Source organism: Hakea prostrata, chromosome 4, assembly GCF_041222555.1.
Source record: "Hakea prostrata isolate BN-2017 chromosome 4, UWA_Hpros_2, whole genome shotgun sequence".
Classification (NCBI taxonomy): Eukaryota; Viridiplantae; Streptophyta; class Magnoliopsida; order Proteales; family Proteaceae; genus Hakea; species Hakea prostrata.
In genome coordinates this window covers 41,423,055-41,444,452 of record NC_142603.1, presented here as the reverse complement: position 1 = coordinate 41,444,452, position 21,398 = coordinate 41,423,055, and the positions used below count along the sequence as shown (strand labels likewise).

The window sequence follows — 21,398 nt, the reverse complement described above, 5'->3', positions numbered from 1 at the left end:
TAAAAGAACTTTTTACATGACCCCTTGTTGTATTATTTTTAATATAATAATATATGTTTCATTTTATTGGATTTGTAAGTGTGGAAAACTTTCCTTAATTTATTTTAGGAAAGTGTATTATTATATAGTCCTACATTGGAAACCGAGGTGTCGGAATTCAGATTAATTAATAGGTACCACCTATTAACTTTAATTTCTAATAATGAGACACGCCAGTGTGTGTGCAGTGAATGAGTGAGGACGATATACCGTCCGAGCCCGCATGCGCAGTGTGGGCTGTGGGCGTTTGTGGCGCACGCACTTAGCACGCTTCGAGCGAGATCAGATCTGAACCGTGTGTTTTGATCAACGGTAGATCTAGGGCGATGGAATTATATCCATAAATATAGTTTTGATGGTTCAATATGGACCGTTAGATCGTGCGGCCGAACGATCCGACGGCTCATATCTGAACGTCAACATTGGTATCCCTACAAAGAGGTGTACCCATACGAACAGAGTCATGAACTATTCAGTAGAGACACCTCAATGCCTATAAATCCTTCTAGCTTTACAACAGCAGAATAAAAGAGAAAATCCCTAAGTCTTCTCTATTCTTAAGTTTTGCGAGTGCTTAGCAAAACTTGAGAGATTCAACTCGAAGTTGGGCTTCTTTGTATCCTGGGAGACGATTCGCAGTACCTCATAGCACCTTGATGTGAGGGCGAATTACGTCTTAGGGAAAGCGACGTTGTAACGCGCCTAGAAGTTCCAGCTCAAATACTGTGATTCTTTTTCCGTTTTCTTTTACACCCCTCTTTTCCATTGAAAACATGGGGCCTTCAAAATCAAAACCTTGCAATGAACCATTCACATTTAACACTTTGAATGACCGGTTAACCAATTGTAAACTCCCTACCAGTCTACCGCCAGGTCCTGCAGATGGTATGTTCAAATCATTGCCTTCACGTTTCTCAGTTAATCCTAATAATGGTGTTATTGGAGAAAATAAAAAATCGTTTGTAAGTGCAATTGCCTTTGTCTTTGGCAACTTTTGCTTCACTCTTAGATTGAATTTGTTTCGAGGCTTCAAAATCTTGTTGATTCGTATGAAGAACTACTGGAAAAGAAATTTGAAAGAACCTGCAGCAACAGAGCTAGTTGGGTTTTGGACAAGAATATCTAAATGCTTATGGTTCAAGAGAATTTAAATTTGGGAATCTACCCATTCAGGATATTAGCTGAATGCCATAATGAAGCCAGATACATCACACTAATAGGATTTTTAAAAAAGGCTGTAGTTGAATGAAAAAGAAATCACAGTATGCTAGTAATTGAAATCCAATCGCAAATCTAATTCATTCGTTGCAACTGTTTTTAGTACAAGGGAGGATAAGGACTCTTCCCCAGAGGATTTCTACACTCCTAGTTGTATTGGTATAGGTCCTCTCCACCTTCAGTTGACGGAAAACACTGAAGCATCTTACTTTTCATTGAGCAATTGCAGAAAAAATCAGAACCCTAACAGATGATCATGTCAATATTTGTGTTCCTTCACTGTTAGCAATTGGCCATCACCATCACTCTTATAGCAGGTGCTGTCGAGTGTTTTGGCAAGAGTGACTGCAAGTGCATTGAGGGATGAGGATCTTGCTTGGTTGCCGCAGCTGACATGGTGCAACCTGTGCTATCCATGGTTGCATGGGCACCACCACATAGGACAAGTTAAATCCTCACCGCACAATATAACCATGTTCAAGTAAAGTCACTTAAATGACTTTTATTCGGTTTTCTCTGCCAAACCCACAAGATTGTAAGTTTTTTTTTTTGAACCAAGCAAAGCAAATAAAACCTTTTATTTGAAAATTGAAAACCCTCATCTCCATTTCATCTTCATTTATCTCGGAGGTCTCTCTTCCCACTCACGAATGAAGATGAAATGGAGATGAGGGGTTTTTTATTTTCAAATTTAGGGTTTTATTTGGTTTGTTTGATTCATCAAGCCAACGACAAACCGACGGTCCGGCTGGTTTGGCAAACAAAAGCAAATTAAAGTCATTTAAGTCTTACACAAGGTTATATTGGGCACTGAGTATTTAACTTGTCCTACATGTTATCCATTCAACTGTGGGTAGCATAGGCTGCACCACGTCAATAGTAGCACCAAAGCAAGATCCGAGGGATAGAGGGTGGGTATTGGTGTGTTTCAACTTTGAAAATAAAAATTATAGCAGTGAGCATCATGGTCATTTTACCATTCTCAGTTTTTTTTTTTTTTTGGGGGGGGGGTGGTAGTAATATAATCATATTGAAAATTCAATTTTAATTTTTACAGTCTCGTGTGTACAATTACTAATGGTGTTGGGGTCTTTGTAAGGTTTTAATTTTGGAGGGGGTGCGCGATATAGAAATAAAATAAAATAAAAATCTCATTTGTTTTGAGATTTTCGTTGTGATACAGAGAAATTATGATCAAACCGGGTTCATACCTGGTTCGACCCTCGACCCCAGTCTAGGCAGAGGGAACCGACTAGCTCTCGAGCGAACCGGATCCAGAAGATGGCTTGCTGAAGAAGAAAACTGATTCAGCTACAAGCACGCCCTAATCCTACTTATGGATTAGGGTAATTACCCTAATGATGGCAGACTCGAATTGACGGCTGCGGCTAATCATTATCGAAGGGATAATCATCGCATAACCTAAAGAGTTATCTCAGGAGTCCTCTACTAGTCCAAACTAGTAGAAGTTTGTTGCTCAACGGATCTATTTGTTAAGATCCAAACGACTACCCGAAGAAGGCTCAAGTGCATCCAACGAAGGAGATTCGAAGGTACACTCTATATAAACCTCACTACCATACGAGGTGAGGGGGATCGAAAACACACAATTTGAGACTCAGGTTTAGATACATACTGATAGACTTAAACTATCAGCGGTTTACGATCTAGATCACCTTTCCCAGTTCTTCATTCCTTAGCTCGTGCTTCTAGCCAGAGCCATTTGTGATTAAGTTCATCAACTGACTTGGCCTTCGGAGGTGGACTCCCGACCCCCGCGGTCGGGCCACATCTGATGCTTTCGTTTTGTAGGTCATCACGAGGAGATCTAAGGGTTGAGCCGATTTTGAACGCATCACGTATACAAGTTTTTACCGTCTTTAGGCAAAAGTGCCAAAGAAGGGGAAATTTTTTTCCTAAGCAACGGTACCCCAATTATTTTTGCCGAGTTGCTATTTTGATGCCTCCGATCCTAACAATGAAAAACTAACCACAATCTCATTTTTTCTACTTGGCTTCCAACTTCCAGCCCAAGTGAGTATCACTTAAGTCCCAAGTCTAAGTACCTCCCACCACTACCATGGCCACATTGAGGCAAATAAAGCCCTTTTTTTTTTCTTCTTCTTCTTCTTCTTCCTCGGGTACAACGACGCCCTTTATATATAGGAAAATTGGGAATGGAGGTATTACATATGCCGCAGGTAAGGATCGAACCCACGACCATTCCACTGATAAGTCAAGTTATTAACCATTCTACTAAAAGAAAACTTTTAATAGTAAGCTCTGATGCTGAAGTTCTGTATAGACAAAATCAAGCATAATCAAGTATAGCTCCCATATCTAAAATCACTCTTTTATTTATTTTTATTAAGTAGATAATGGCATTATATACATAATTCACGCCAGTCATGAAACCTGAATCTTTGATAAGTCCTAGTATTGTCCTCAGCTAACCTGCCATTATGAACTGCAATTACCTATCAAATGGAAAGGAGAAGCATTTGGAAGTCCTACCCTACATGTTTCTACTGTGATTTGGATTATATAAAGGACCAATAATAGAGAGATGTCACTCATTTGGAATAATAGTAGTAGCCATTTGCTTTTAATAGGAGATCACCAATGCATAAGATACAAGGACATCAATGTTAGAAAATAGGTATATGAAATAGCACAGAAAATTAGGTATTGGCACTATTAGGAGCGTTACATTGTCACCTTTTGTTAAAATTATATTCACCCCCACCACTTTGTGCAATCAGGATTCAAGAAAGTCCAACAGAAAGTTGAAATCGAATCGGGGTAGCCATTGATAAAAAAGTTACTTATTCAGTAAATTCATGACTAATTCAAATCTCGCTTGAAACAAGCAAACGTGTAAAGTGCAAAATACGTGTGCCCAAACAGCCCATTGTCATGCTTTCCTCGTATCTTGACATATTTGAATTGAAATACTTTATCCACGAGAGTAGAAGATTATATTCTCCTCACATCCCTTCACCATTTGTTTATGAGAGGGGTCTACCTCTAGTCTACCTATTCATAGATAGACTTTCCTCGTAAATGTGCGGTGGAGGAATGTGAAGGAAGCACAATTTTCTACCCATATATCCGGAGTCAATATATTTCACCTTGTAGAGAATAATGGTCATATCACATGCCTTCATATCTGCACACAAAAACATTGGGCACCGTATGCACCCAAGTAGGATTCTTTCTTCAATTATCACTTACAAAACTAGACTTCAAGAAGTTCAAGAAATTAGTCTTACTTGGCTAAAAATCCTAGACCTTAAAATTCTCTTTGAAATTTATCAATATGTAATGATTTATAAATATGGATTCTTTAGTGTATTTCGCCTTGATCTACTTATTATCCTATTTGATAGCATCAGTTGTGCTTGGCAAGAAATTTTCTTTTCCCACAGTTTTAGGTCGACGTCAAACCATCATAACAGCCTCTCAACAAAAACTGTTGAAGTGACAAGGCTGTGCAAGAAAATTGTTGTCAGAGCATGAGCGGGTGAAATCCGTTTATAAAGAGTTCACAGAAGTACTTTTATTATTGCATTAGAAAAGTTAAATACACTAAAATAATAAAACAAAACCTAATCTTATCATAAATAAATGAGCCAACTAAATAGATCCTTGTGCTGCATCCATTCCCTGGCTCTTTTAATTCCTTCAATTTGAATCAAATAACTCCAAACTAGGGCATCCAAACTTCTCCATTGAACTTGACGTACCTCATTGTATATGATATTTTTCTCAACGATAAAGTAACAAGACGACATTCTCAAGATAAAATAACTGCAAAATAGAAAGCTTCAGTGATCATCTGAACATGAGTAAATATTATTGCATCATAGAATAACTAAGCACTAATTTTTTTTCTTCTATTTGGAGCATAATTTGTTTATCCACTATTTATTATGTTGTTTCGTAGGTTAATATGCCTATTAATATTCTAAAAGATTACTTTCGAATCAATTTGATGTTGATACAACTCTAGTGGTGTACTACTATGCAAGTTTAAACAATCAAGAATGGTCTCAAGGGATCAATGCGACTTACCTGCCAAACGAATATGTAAAGAGAGAATGCTGCTGAGTTGTTTGTTATATCAACAGATCTAGAATGAAACCATAGAGCTAAAGCAAGGAAACAATGTCCCGCTACCTATATACAACAAAATGTCACATTGGATTACAAAATAATTTGAATGAATGAATGCTTCTTTTAAACACACATGTTACATTATAAAACAGATCACAAACATATTGTGTTACATAGGAGAAAGTTACTTACCATGACAAACTTGCTGAATAAATTAGAAGCAGAAAAAGCTCCTACTATAATACCAATCGCATATTCTACTAGAAGAACATTGATGCCAACCGAAAATGCCTGTTCAAACAAATGGCAAACAAGTTAGGTTGATATTTTATTGTCATATTCACTACAAGGGGAAAAGTTACTTCCCCAGAACAAACATGAGAAAAATAATATGAAAAAAAAATACAAAATAATAAAATAGATAATTAAAAAAAATCTTTGATAAATACAGTTGTGTAAAGTTGATATTGTATCTAGTTATGTTTTCTCTCCACCATGTTGTTCTTTTCTTTTGTACTTTTTATATCTATAATTTTTGAAAATTAGTGTTTATCCATTTTTAATAAGGCAAAGACTTGGCACGAATTTAAACACCACTGAGGATGAGGATGAGATGGTGTAGGCTAATTGAAATTTGAGGCAGTAATAATGGATTTTTTCTTAAAGTAGATAAAGGTATACTAAATGCATATATATATTTAACAATAAAAATGATAATAATACTAAATATAATGAAAAATTGCTGTTGTCCCCTTTACTGTAGCTAACTTACACATGGAGCCCTATATTTACCAAAATTACTATTGCCCCCCACTTCAAACGTTGTCAAGTAACTGTAGGATGTAAAGAGTGCATGCAGTATCCATTTGCCTTCATTAATAGTGTTAATTCAGAAAGTTTATATATGGGAGAAAAGAGTCAGATTCCACAGGATCCTATACTGTTGTTCATAAGCCTGTCTGAGGGTGCACAAACGTAACTTTGCCATCTAAAGTTGAAGGTGAATCTTGGAGAATGGGGTCATGGCTATAGATGGAGATGGTTTAGGGCTCATTGAGAGGAATAGGCCTGGGTTGGCTTATATAGGTATTAGGCCTTCAGTCCAATGTTTACCAATGTAATATGCCAACTTAATGGACCTAAAACATGGGTTAGTTAGTGTCAACCTTGGTAATTAAACAAATCTTTCTTGGAAAAGTCAAGCCAAATCATATTGCAGCATAGATTCAGCCTTCAAGAAGCCATTCCAGATCCTCTACAAGCATCCACAAGGCCCCTCCATGGTACTCTTCAGACCTACAACCCATCCCCCATCCCCCTTTCCGCTTTTATTTTCATTTTCTTGAATATTTTGGACCCCTAAAACCCCCAAAACAAGAAACTCCATACCTTCCAATTTAACCTCTAATCAATCCAAACTTGGAGGATACATCCCTAAATTCCAACCATCCCACCCCTATAATCCATTAGGTCTTGACTTAAAATTCAAGAAATCTATCTCTAACTTGTTAGCCAAGCAGCCAAATCCATCCCTAATTTGAGAACATCTTCCCCCGACACAACCTAAACTCGATCCAAGGTTCATTGAATTCTGATATCCATAAGTCCCCCTGATGTAAATTGTTTTCAGGGCCGGGTTCCATAGGGCCTAGAGTTACTTCCCCAAATCCCACGGCCCCTAATTTGATTCAAAGGTATTTTGGTCAATTTGCAAATTTCGTGGTTTCCTAATTCAAGGTCCATCAAGTCAAGTCTAGTTAGTTGTCAGGATCTTCGATCTCTAGGTCCATCAAGGATTTTTATTTTCTTAATTGGATCATCATTTTGTGTTTTATTGAAGAGTCCTTGTCTAGGTGAGATTCCTAAATTGTGTTGGAATCTCCTAGTTTCAAATCTACTCTTAGAATCCAAATTGGATCTCTCTAGAATAAGGTATGATAGAGTCCTCGTTTATGTGAGAAGTTGTTATGTTAATTCGTCAAGTCAGAGTCACAATTAGAATTAGAGAGTCAACTTGAAGTCAATTAGGACTCCCAGTCTAAGTCTTATTTTGTTTGTTTTTGAGGCTATAAATAAAGCCTCCAACCTTCAAAGTCATGTGATATCAATACTCCAACGTGAAGGGGAGTGTTGTGAGAGGGAAATATCCCTCCCAATCTAGTGCTAGATCAATAGGTTTTTCTAATAGGACTACTACTCTTAAAACTCCTATTTTAATTATGGTTTTGTTTTCTTATCTTTCCAATTTTATTTTCCATTCAGATTTGTGTTCTCTTCCTAGTCTGAGTTGGTTTATACCTAAGTTTGTAACTGTAACTTCCCCACTGGGGCTACGGATAAAGCAACTTTCTCAGAGCAATAATCTCTTAATGTGCAACATAACCATATGGACATTAATTATGCAAAAGGTTCTCCGGCCAAATGAGTATCCTTGGAAAGCAAGCAGGATTTTCCACTTACTTTTTCTCTTCCATACTCAGTGCTGAAAGTTCGTATGCCATTTACTTTATCCCCTTCTGTATCTGGTATATCCTGTCAAATGCCACAAAATGACAATGAATAAAGAATAAAAAATCTTTATAATAATAATGCAGTGAATATTGGAATAAGGCAATTTCTATATGAAAGGAAAGACTGGTTTTGACCCTGGAAGGACCAGAGAGCAATGATGTTAAGTCCTGGAATTTGTCTTGGATTTCTTAAGAGGGAGGACATTTATGTATGTAGTAAACTGAACAAAGGAGAAGATCTAAACCTGCATGGCTGCATATATAGGCTTTCTTTCTTTTCATTAATCAATAAAATGGATTCAACCATATGCTATGGTTTAATTTTTATGTATGAAAAGTTAAAATGACAAGGCACAATATAATCAAATAAATTTCTCCCATATTCATTCATAGTATGATAGCAACTTACCTTGAAAATAAAGAAAGCAATAGAGTGTATACATGCTATGACAGTTGCAAGTAGCACTGGCGTTGTAATTACAACTGGCCTTCCAAGCAAGTATCTCTGTGGATTTGTTAATAATTATCATTTTAATTAGTTACTCCGGCCACCATGGACATGATCAAAATTTAAGAAATAATTGACAGTGGCTAAAAATGTACCTGAGAATGTATGAAGATTGGGATATAAATGGTCGGCATGCTCAAAAACATAAGGCTGACTGCTGAAAGTAAGGGATGTTTTTTCCATCTGAGAAAAGGAAGCTACTTAAAGAAAAAGAAAGAAAACAATAAGTTAGATAAATAAGAAGGAAAGAGTTTATTTTCTAATCAACTCGAAAAATCCTGATGCAATTATGTGCAATGTTTACAGGGATATTTATGTATATTAATTTTAATTTATACATTTAATTATCTTATCCCGTTGAAGCCAGACATGTTAGTAGCAGCAAGGTACGTAGAATCTATAAACTAAATCTATTTCAGACACTGTCAAAAGTTTAAAATCAATCTGAAGTTTGCTTGTAAAACACTACTTCTCTCTTATATACGAAAACATGACCATCAAAGAAATTCCTCGGATATGACGAATGAAAAGAACTGTGATAATTCTTGATGTTCTATTATTCCGACTGGAACTGAGCAATCTGTACTATAATTCAGTTTTATTTTGTTTCTTTTCTTTCCTCCTCTCCATCAAGTGCAACCCAATCTTGTGCTCACCTTTCAGTTTTCTTCTTCTCTATTATCGATATTCAGTTTTTCCTAGTTCCAGTAAATAGGTATGGCAGTCAATGAAGTCTTGATTTTCCTCTTCGGTTTCCTGCTTCTCTTAATATTCTAAATGCTAGTCCTTCCAAATCTATAGCTTCGGCCAAGGGTTGCTTCCTCAAACCCTAGGATGCCTATATTCAAACCAGGGGTATTTTGGTCATTCTGGCAAAATTCAAGTGTCTTAGGTCTGGGTCCCATTGAGTCCAATTTGTTGTCTGGACCCTAGATCTATTTTTATCTTATTTTTCTAATTAGATTTGCGAGATATTTAAGAGTCCTTGTCTAGGTGAGAGTTTAGGATTCGGATTGTAGTCTTTAAAGTTAGTTATGGAGTTTTCTTATTTGAGTTAAAGTCTTAGTCAAGTAGCAATTGAGTTAGTTAGAGTTCTAATTGGTTTTCCAACTTAGAGTCCTTTTTTCTTTCTTTATTTAAGGATATAAATAAAGCCTTTAAGCTCTGTAATCATTCAATTGAAATTGATGAATAAAATGTGAGTCCAAAGGCAAGTCAAGTCAAGGCTTCATGGCAAGGCCACAACGGTTGTGTGTGCTTTTCTTCTTCAATTCAAGCATTAATTCTTCAACCTTCAGCAGCATTAACCATCTCCAAACAAGTACGACCCCTCTTTCCCCATTCCAGCCCTCCCCTCCCTTCCTTAGCCGATCTGGAGGCCTCCCCTGACATCCCTGCTATAACAACCCACCCACCTCCCCTTGAAACTTCATCAACCCTCACATATAGCCCCTCCTTCAAACTAGTAGGATTGCACCCCTTCCTTGACCATTGTCCTACTCCTAGATGGGTGCCACTTCAAAATTTTGAGGAAGGTGAACTTCTAATATGGGAGGTACAGATTCGGGCACATCTCCAACTGGTGTTATTGCTTTACCCTCATCCCTGTAATCCGTTAAAGCACATTCTTCACCTGTTATAACCTTTTCATCAAAGACTTGAGTCAACTTTCAATCTTCCTCTATCTTAGCTTGGTATTCTTACCAATTGTGAAATCCCCCATGATCTTAACTTGAAAATCCATATTATAGTTCCCGAACCCTGAAGTGTAGGTAGAAAAGGCAACTATGGGCCATTCAGGTAGAGACCATTGGATTGGAGTCCGAACCAATGGAAGTGGATGGAGATGATACTGAGTTCGGAGTTCTGTTAGAGTTTGGAAGGAGATCTAACTTGACGTTGATAGAGTTGTTAGATGGATCAAGTATTCCTTGATGACACGTGTAGAAGGCCCCGAAAATCAGGTAAGACCCTCTTGGAGTATAAAGTAGGAGTTAAGGTAGAGCCATGGTCTTTTGGGCCTTGATTATGCTTCCGGAACAAAAGTTCCAGTGGTTGGCTGGGCGACCAGCCTGGTTTCGTGAAAGAAGGGCAGTTTTGAAATTTTAGTTTTTGAAGCCCTATTTAAGGTGTGTTTGTAATAAAACGTGTCACTATGATCTAAAGTCGTCAAAGAATGTCAAAGCTTGTTAGAGAACTCTTTGCAAAGGTGAAGGACTGTGTAGAAGTCTTCCGAAAAAGTTTCCAAACAACGATTTATTTTCTTAAAGGTTAATACTCATATTCTTTTTTCTAATTCTCTTCTATGTTTGATTGCTCCTACTGCACAGACCTAGTTGAAGGCTTCTAGTTGCTCTATCAACCTAATTCTTCTATCTTCTTTATTCTAGAGTGAATCCTCATTACCTCAAGCTTATCTGTGAATTTTCCGGATCGATTTCAAAGAAGAACTAATCTAGGATTCATTAGGTTTTCGTTTCTTCTGCATCGATTGATGCTTAAATCACGTTTAAACATGTTGTAGTATTATTTCAGAATTTTCTAAGTAATTTCGGAGTAGTTTAGAACCCAACATGGAAACCTTCTATCGATCCGAGTTAATTATGTCCATACTCATAGGGTGGTTGATTGCCCTAGTTGACTGCCCACTTTGACTAACCACTCCCTGCAGTGTCGGTCTTTTGTTTCTTTTTTCGATATCAGACCTCTAGGGTTATTTCTGACCTTGAACCAACACGTTAATAGGACTTTTTAGGAAGCGTGAACATACTCTTTGACCTACTTTTTCAAGTTACAAATCAATAGCAAGGTGAGGATGTTCACTTGCACATAATCATTGTCGCTTTTTTTTTATTTTATGTGGAACTTGCATATTGATATACATGTTGTTGTTCTAAGGTTTAGGAATGATGTTCATATACTAAAATTACCGAATATAAATTTATTATATAGGATATTGATGAATGGATTAAACTTGAAGCTTTGTGGACTTGAATTGAATTTTCAAATTATGAACGTTGCTTTGAACCTTTTTCTTTTTGTGAAAAGTTGTGTTTTGTGATTGTAAATTGGGGAATGCCTATTTGGGTGCTTCTGGCTTAGGACATTAGTGGAGGGGGTATGAGACATTGTCCTTTGATTCCCCCAACACTTTTCACAGTTACTGTTTGCCATTACTAGGAAGTCTAAAGGAGTTTGGTTAGGTACCCTATCATATCACACCCTATCGGCGTGGGTATTGATGCCGAGTGACCCGTGGCAGCAATGTGGGGTGGTGGGCGCTCAAGACCAGTAACCAATCTGTGATAGGACACAACCATATTGTGGGGGTCATTTATTGGTAGGGTTGCATATAATAAGCTTAGGCTCATGGGCGCTCAAGATCGGTAACCAACCCGTGAGAGGACATGAGAGCTTCCCGCCCATTATATGTGGATGAATATTAGGGTTAAGAGGAGGCGTAGTCCTAGTTGGTTGGAGCCATAGGATACAATGACTCTAGTAGGGGAGGTTATTGAACCAAGATGCATGAGGTGAGGTATAGTGACTGAGTAGTTGACTTGCTTATAAACTTGACATGCGCCAGTTCTCATGCCAATGGTGTGGTGAGAGAGTGGTGACCTAAACCCTTGCCATGGTGATAGTCTGAGAGGGATGCCTTGACCCCTTACCCTGGATCTCAAGACCGATAACCAACCCATGAGAAATTAGAGTGAGGAGACCTACCTAGAGGAAGTTGGTGTCCTATCTTAATGCGTGTCTACCATATAGAGACTAGCATCCATTAGAGTATAGTAGCATTGTTTTACTTCATATCATGTTGCACACCATATGATACATTGATTTTAACTGTGATATTGGTTATATACATGTGAACTACTTGTTGAGTTCTTTTGAGCTCACCCTCCGGGGAAATTTCTTGTTTTAGATGTCTATAAAGGTGAAGAAGAGATCCTAAGCTCCAGTTCAAAGATATTTCCTGTTGATTATACAGTTGATGAAGCAATGGGAGCTGGCAGCGACTCATGGCACGATCTCAATGCCAGTATGGAGTACTATCACAGCTTCGATCAACAATGATAGGATACACCCTGTTCGCCATTGGGACTAGCTGGATTACGACCCTAAGTTGTAGGTGTGCAAATGATTGCAGAAGAAGGCGAAACATTAGAGGACTTAGGAGTTTTTTTTATTATACTTCTCTTTCCAGATTGTTTAGTTTAGTTTTGACATCACTTCTGTACTCTGATTTGGTTTCGAGATCCTTTTGAGATCCTTGTTACTTGATTTATTTCTTAATTATATATATATATATATATATATATATATATATATATATATATATATATATATATATATATATATATATATATATATTTTTTTATATATATATATATATATATATAACATTGATTAATTGCTCATGATTGGTTTATTGTGTGGAATGGTTTGTGATTATTTGAAACCTGATTTGTTGGGTTGTGGATCACTCCCTCGGGTGGTTGGATACCGGCTGGGTGGATGTGACACCAATCCCCTTTGGCACTATCTTTGGTAGGAACTTATGGATTAGTGGAGAGGATTCAACTTCTAGTGGTGGAATTTTTGCCTTGGTGATTGTGGTGGGGCTTTGGTTTTCCTAATTGGGTCCTTCAAATTCCTTTGGTGGAGTTAGGCCTTGGTTGCTTTCTTGACTAGGTCCTTCAGATTCTTAAACCACCAAGTGTTGTGTTTCACTACTAGGATCTTTCTACTAAAGACATTTCTTCCTAATTTCACCTTGTATCTTCAAGGGAAAGAGTACAAATTTTCTCCCTTTGTGTATGAACTTACATGTATTTTCTCTCCCTGTGATAGATACATCATTGTCGTACAACCAGGGTCTCCCTAATTTCAAACAACCTCATGATTAAAAAATCACGTGGATTCTGCCTAGAGATAAATTGAGTTTACAAAAATAAAAAAGTAAGATCAATAGCTTTTCTAGTCCAGGTTGAGATCTCTAGCCTTTAGTCCCTTCATTATCATATGAGTGAGAAAAGATCGGTCCTTGTGGTGAAATGTCAGACCGTGGGTGCTTCTCGGGTGCTGCAATCACACAACAACAACAATCCCTGCCATGAGCCCTGCTATGGTTGTATCGGATGGGAAAATCCACCATGAACATTAGCCTGCATCATACCAAACTCCTCAGAATAACCATGTAGACTAAAAGGAGCTAGACACCTTTGAGATACTTTTAGTCTGTCACTATTGAGAAGGGACACTTTATAAGGTTGGGGATGCCTCATCAAACACTAGATTGATACTACTACCACTATCAACAATTACCAAAGTTGTATGTTCACTTAATTTGACTCTGGTGTAGAAGATGCAATTTCTCCTCAAGTCCTTTTCTTTGGTTTCTTCTACAAGGAGCTTTGATATAACATTGAAGTAGAGTCTGGAATCAAAATAGTCTTTCTCATAGTAATTCTCAGCTCCTAATCCTTCTTTGTAGTTTGTTAGAGATAATGAGATAATATGTAAGAGTGAGATAATATGATGTAGTACGATAGGGGGAGTCCCCCTATTGTGGTTTCCTTATTGGTTTGGTTGGGTCTATAATGCTAGTGGTTTCCTTATTTGACTATGGTTATTAGTGTCCTAGTCTAAGTGAGTTTCCTATTCTTTAGGTTTATTTAGGAAAGTGTAAAGAGTTATATTTGAGTTTGAGTTTCCTTTTGTAATCTTATTTCAATTTATTATAGATATGTGCTTACTAGTTCGGTAGAAGATACAATTTCTACCACCCATCCTTTTCTCCAATAATTCTCTTCTTCTCGCTCAAGTTCTATACTTCTTCCTCTCTCTACCTACTAATTGTTACAGATCTAGGGATTGTTTACATGGTATTAGAGCTATTAGAGCCATATTGCCGGTTTGAGAGTCGCTTAAGTTTCTAGTTTGAAGAACAAAACCCTAGTTTAATGAAGATGATAAACTATTCGTTGAACTAGGGTTCCCATAAAGATTTAACATAAGAACTTTCAGTAGTTTGTTTTCAAATTTCTGAGTTTCATTTAGAGGTTTTGGTTTTAGCTATCACAAGGACACAGAATAGAAGTAGTAGCGAGTGGGGAAAAAAGAATAAGAAGGAAGTCGACCTCTCTATTTGGGGGGGGGGGGAGGGGGAGGAGAGAGAGAGAGAGAGAGAGAGAGAGAGAGAGAGAGAGAGAGAGAGAGAGAGAGAGAGGGGGAAGAAGAGAAAAAAATCCTATAATATATGATTTGGAGATTTGCAGTGGCACTAAGCAATATATGCTTCATTGTGCTTCTTTTGAGATTTTTGAGGAGTTCTTATGTGATTTGTGTCTCTGATTTGGGCTTGTTGGGTAATGTGGATAAGTTTCATGGAACTGGGTGAGTAAATATTGACTAGGTCCAAATCGGCACCAACCAAGTCCTAGTCGAATCACTGACGAACCAAGACTTGACTTACTTGTTAAGCAAGGAACCCCTGTAGGGTTCAACTTACTTCCTAAGCCTTCAGAGAGATTCATAGTAGAATAGGAAATACTTAGACCTCATTGTTAAGGACTCTGATGAGTTCGGAAGAGTCCTGTTTGGACTCAACGACCTAAGTGCAAGAGATACTTAGTGAATCTCTGAAAAGTGTGGAGCACTTCTAAAGTTTCAAGTCGGACTCTATAACCATATGGTTGAGGTAACTTCTTAAGCTGTAAATACTCACATCATCATCATTATCAGGTATGCATTCTTAAGTTATTCCCTCTAGCATTGAGAACTACAACTTGCTTTTTTCATCCAAAGCTGTGTGCTTCACTAACTTGACATCAGAGGCGTTACTCTACCAACCCAATCGAGCACGCTTTTGTAGGTTAGTTCGCTGCAAGATTTTGGAGCAAAATTGGAAGATCTCTAGTTTTTGAGATGTTCTTTGCTTGATCTCACTCCTTTTCTCTGTTCAACCGTTTAAATCAGAGATTTTTTTGTAGTGATCTTGTTATAAGATTTGAATTTGCTTTGACGGTTGTTCTTGGTCATCTTCTTGGTTGGTGTTTTCTTGATTAAAAATTTTGAAGAAGAAAAAGAAATATTTTAGCAGAAGGAGAGAAATCGGTGGATCATGAAAAATTTTAGCAGAAGAATAAGATAAAAGAGTTGGTAGATCTTGAGATTTTAGAAGAAGAAGAAGAGAAAAGAGTCGGTGAGATTTCTTCAGTTACTATCTACGACTTTAAGGGGAGTGTTAAGGATAATGAGACAATATGTAAGAGTGAGATAATATGATCTAGCATGATAGGGGAAGTCCCCCTATCATGATTTCCTTATTGGTTTGGGTTGGGTCAGTGATGTTAGTGGTTTCCTTATTGGACTATGGATATTAGGGTCCTAGTCTAAGTGAATTTACTACTCTTTAAGTTTATTTAGGGAAGCATTGAGAATTATATTTGAGTTTGAGTTTTCTTCTCTAGTCTTATTTCAGTTTATTATAAATATATGTTTGCTGGTTCGGTAGAAGATATTATTTCTATTGCCCAGCCTTTTCTCCAATCATTCTCTTCTTCTCACTCAAGTTCTCTGCTTCTTCTCTCTAGCTAATTGTTACAGATCTTGGAATTGTTTACATAGTTGACTGCTGAACTATCCATGGTGTAGACTATTGTTGATTCATACTAACTCCGACTACTATTGATTCCTCTAGTTTTGATAATAATTGATGTAAACTGAAATTATAGGGCTTACCTTGTAAGGATGCTGCCCTAGATGTAAGTTTACTTCACGATCCTCTTCAAAAGAATTAGCAATCAATTAGGGCTTTAGAATACCCTACAGTTGAAGGGAATGGGTTGGTTCTAGAGTTCTAGGGTTAGGTTTGGTTGGGATATTTGGAATTTAGGGGTATGGGGTTCCTTTGTGAAAAGGGTTGTGAATAAAATATTTCCTAAGGGAAATATTAGGTTAATGTTGATCGTCAAAAGATATGAAAACCCAGCCCATGGGAAATATAGGATAAATTTCTTGAGATGGGTGCTAGGCCAAAACATCGAGGGAATCTAGGTTAAATATAGGAAGACGATTCCCCAAGTTTGGTGACGCTTGGATGGCTAAATTGAAAGATATTAAGGTTCTTGTTTTCAAAGTCTTAGGAACTATGAAAATTCGATAAATTAATTATTTATCTTGAAATCAGATGGTTAGAACTAGGTTAAATTCGGATCTAAGGTTACCAGGGTTGGGGGGATGAGGCTCCTAAAGTTAGGGGCAGATCTAATGGTTAGATTGGTGTAGATCTGACCTTGAAATTTGGGTCTCTAGAGGAATCTGAAAATTCAAGAAAATAGAAAAGAAGGGTATGAAAAAGGAGAAGAAGAGTGCAAGCTAAGGATGGGGCTGGGGGTGCAATACTTAATTGTATGAGAAAAAGGATTGTTGGTATTGTTGCATGATCACTGGAATGGAAGAACACTTGCTGAAATTGAAGAAAATAGCACACTAATTCAGCCACGGCCCTCCCATGAAGACCACAACTTAGATTTTCTTCAAACTCATATTTGTATTCAATTCAACTTGTGGTTACATGGTTTGAAGGCTTTATTTATAACTTCATTTTTTTTTTTTTTGGGGGGGGGGGGGGGTGGTAAACATTTACAGCCTTGAGTTAATAAATAAAAAAGTACTCTAAGTTGGAAAACCAATTAGATTAACCAATTCTAACTCAACTACTAATTGAGACTTGACTCAAACAAGAAAACTCCATAACAAACTCTAGTGGACACCAATCTAAATTCTAAGAGTAGATATGGAATCTTAAAAATAAGGAGAATTAAAAAAACTCAAAGTATTCATCCAAAAAAATGGGGACTCAAATTAGAGGATCCCAACATAACTTGGAATCTCACCTAGGACTTTTAAATAACTTGCAAATTACTAATAAAAAAATAAAGTGAAAATACATCTAAGGTCCAAACAATACCCTAGACTCAACGGGACCAAGACCTAATTGTCACAAATTTGGGCGAAAAAACTAAAATACCCCTGGATCAAATTAGGTGCCTAAGGTTTGAGGGATCAACCCTAGGCCCTGGAAAACACCTGGAAATATTTACATCAATAGGGGGACACTTTATCATAGTAATACCCTTCCCTCACTCTAGACCCAAGAAATAATCAAAAGAAAACCTTACTTTGTATTTATACGAGGCACTTCTAATCTCATATTAGTCCTAATGTATGCAGATAAAAACCCTCAAAAAATTCAAAGTCCCTCTAATTCAATGCAAATGTTGTATGCTTCACAAGAATTAATCTGAAACTATATGACATACTAATAAAAAAATAGACTATACTCTTACATGTTAATAAAACTAAACCAATAACTTTGTTAGAGAGGAATGTTAGAAATAGATCCTTCTCTATTTCAATAAATGTCCAAAAATTTTGATTTCCTGAGTCCTATTTGTCCAAGGCAAAGAGTGGGATTTGAGTAAAGCATGTCAAAGAACCATGTTTCATACTAGTAGGAGCTTTCACTTATATATGTGACTTCATCATATCTAATGGAATATACTATTTGGAATGTCTGGGATTGTTAAATTTGGGGGGAAATGATGACATATTTTTTTCATAGGTATATCCCAAACATTTATTCAATGCACTAGAACTTCCATGAAAATTTTTAGATACATGTCATTTATTCATGTTTTGAGGTGTGGTTCTCCACATGCATGCCTTGGATCTAATTATTTGCACTCCCCAGCCCACAAAGAAACCAATATATTTCCAAAACAGATATTGCATCATTGGATCATTTCAGTTCTTTTTAGAATATTAATTTAAAAAAACTACTTTCCCATGGTATTTTCTCCCTCAATTGAAATCTTTTCATCTAAACAAAACCTTTCTATCTATTTCCTTCTTTTATGGGGGGAAACATCTGTTTCCTTCTTTCTTTAGTTTCTTACTGCATTTTCTTTTTCTTTTTGGAAATGTTTAGGCCTTTTTCTCTTTACTATAATACAGAAATTGGAAAAAGAAAGAATATGGTTTCAAAGAACTTACATTAACGGAATTTACAGTTCCAAATACGAAAGTTATGAGTAACCCATACAAAAGTGGTGGAGAGTGAGCCAATGATCCGATACAAAAGCTCTGCAAAACAAATATTTAAAAGAAAAACAATGACAACTTTTAGTGGTAAATGGAAAGCTTTAGTCATACTCAAAAAAAGAAAAACAATTAGAAAGAAAGAAACATACAATGATCTATAAAGCAATTCAAGCTTTTGGGTGAACAAAGCTTTATAATATTATTTTGTCCCTCTCTTTAGAATTTCCATTAATCATCTTTTAAGAAGGAGATTAGCAAATCACTTTTTTCATTACATATGGAAGTATTTTTCTTTTAGGGGTAGGCTGTTGCGATGGTTGGTGGACCACAATTGTAGCCTGAGGTCAAGGCATTGAAACAGCCTCTCAGCAAAAATTGCTGAAGTAAGGTTGCGTAGGATAATTATGCCCCAAGACTCTACTTATGCAGTACGCATTTTACCTTCAATACTGAGTCAAAGCTTTATGCATGTATTTGAAACAAGTGACAGGATATAATATTTATACCAGCAAGGCAGATGTGATAGTGACGGCCCACCCAGTTTCAATTGAATAAGCTCCAGAAGCCAGTGGAAAATGTTTCTTGTTAATCTGAGCACATACAAAAAATACTAAGAAGCAAGCACTGAAAATAGAGATTAAAGCAATTAATCATGTTAATCATAACTATAATGTCCTTAAACTGAAAAGGAAAAAAAAAAAAGATTCTATCATTAAATTTACTCAGCATGTAACCAAAAAACCAGACTCAGATATACCTTGTCAATTTCAACATCATACAAGTGGTTTATGCCACTAACATATGTCTTCATCAACAAACCTGCAACTACAGCCTGAACTAAGAAAAAATATATCAGTAAAATGCGAATATAAAAGATATATATATGTCAAAATTTCTCAACCTTGAATGTTACTCTCCCAGAAAATTTTGGAAAAAAGTTAGAATTTATTGACCATTTCCAACCTTAATGCTTACCTGGAAAATTCCCATAAAGAATTTGGGAGAAAGATCAGCAATAGCTTCTACTGGAAAAAGCGACGCGGTTATTGTCCCCACAAGCTGATCAGTAAAAAACACGAAAAAACACATTTGATGCTCTGAGAATAATCACTTTTTAAAAAAATGTCAACTTTGTCATATTTAGAGTGCATGTTATAAAAAACTTACGCTACCAATAGAAGCATAAGGACGACTGAACTGTATAAATGTATCCAACAACTTCGAAAGGCCGTTCTGGTAAGTATTACCATCTTCAATGTGCAGCTTTTCCACACTCTGTTGATCATCATCAGCTAAGGCTGAAAGTCCTGGAAAATAATGTTGAAAGCTTTGCTTGACATGGAATTTATTGAAAATAACTTGAATGAGTTTTTGCGCAGACTATACTGAACCTAATTTTGGTGAAGTCAACGTTTTACAAAAAGAAAAAATGGTTATTTCCAGGTAGCAGCAAAACCATAGATAGTTTGATCTAAAGTTATCTATATACCACTTAAATTACAAGTTTGGGAAAATATTAAGTGCTATTATTTTTCGACTATGTAACAAATTGTATGGCTCAATGACTAATGCTATTAACTTGATTGAGGGCTTTTGGTCTTGGGAAATGACAAAGCCAGCAAAACTGGAGAACAGAAAATATATTTTGGTATTCCTTAGATCGACAGTACAGTGATCATCTACAACAACTACCCAAACCCACTTCATTATACAGAAACACTATAGCTAGCCACCGAAACCAACCCCTAAATCTTGGCTAACTGGATTACACTACTAAATGCTTAGTTGATTATATAGACAGTAGACTAGTCTTTTCTTCTTTGATGATTTGACCATTAGAAAGTAGGTTAGGTGTTGTGTTTGAAATTGTTCAGTTTTCTTAAAGCTTAGTTTGCCATATGAAGTGTGTTAAGAATCATGATACACAAAAATTCTTGCAGAAAATGCATACATCATCCGAAAACTAAGCTAAAACTCAATAAGTAGAGTTGAATGTTCTAGCATGACAGTAACACTTGGGTACTTCAAATCGTTGCATGAGTAACACAATATGAAGAACATAAAATAAAAAATTAGCCCTATGTATCAGTGGTCCATCAGGACACTCCCTCAACAGCAAGAGCTAGCTCCCTTCACATTTCCAGTTTCCTGGACAAGGAAGACAAGGAAGCAAAGCATCTTTTCCCTATCAACTCGACATGTTTTCCCAGTAGAAAATGAAACCTCTATAACGATGCAGAAAAGTGAATGGAAGTCACCAACAAACTATCATACAACAGCACATAAAGATTATGTGGTTCAGCGAGCCGAGACTGCAAAATAGCCATTAATAATGGCCGTTCATTGCATAAAAATTACTCATTAACAGTGAAGAGTGAGTGAATGAGTTACCCTTTTGTTGCCCTTGTGGACGACACGGTTGCAGATAATGCTTTTGATTTGAGGAATAAGACCAATGCGAACATGGCAACATTTCCAAACCCAATCTTGCGGTTGGCATAGGCCGCAAAGTGCCAATTCTGGAAAGCTGTCTTCTCTTGAACTGATGATGATTGAACGAAAACCCGGAAGCAGAAACGAAAGATGGCTTCTCCACCAAAGAAGAACCCAACAATTCCTTTGCAAACGCCATGAATTGACAATGTAGGAGATCCAATTTCTCTGTTTCAGTTTTATTACCTTTTAACATTTGAGATTCTTAGTAGGGAAGAGGAACAACATGGATTTTTTTATATGAAGATAATATAAAAATATAATACTTCCAGCTACTCATTTCAACATGGATTTTTTTTATAGAAGAAATGACGTCGGCAATATAAGAATGATATAAATATATAATACATCCATGATCCAGCTCTCAATTTGTTTTTTGTCGGCGTTTATTAAGACCATTT

The 21,398-nt window shown here is 36.6% G+C and overlaps 1 protein-coding gene across 1 annotated transcript; it reads right to left on the bottom strand.

Moving 5' to 3' along the window:
- Positions 1-4,815: 4,815 nt before the first annotated feature.
- LOC149018909 (homogentisate phytyltransferase 1, chloroplastic-like) lies at positions 4,816-21,189 on the bottom strand. Its single transcript, XM_089153024.1, has 12 exons — positions 20,896-21,189; positions 19,672-19,811; positions 19,480-19,563; positions 19,262-19,336; positions 19,011-19,094; positions 18,457-18,546; positions 8,487-8,588; positions 8,293-8,388; positions 7,834-7,905; positions 5,566-5,664; positions 5,332-5,436; positions 4,816-5,067 (listed from the first exon to the last, which is right to left on the bottom strand). Exons 1-12 carry the CDS (start codon positions 21,134-21,136, stop codon positions 5,026-5,028), a joined length of 1,230 nt encoding a protein of 409 aa, XP_089009150.1. The 5' UTR covers positions 21,137-21,189; the 3' UTR covers positions 4,816-5,025.
- Between the last annotated feature and the right edge of the window lie 209 nt (positions 21,190-21,398).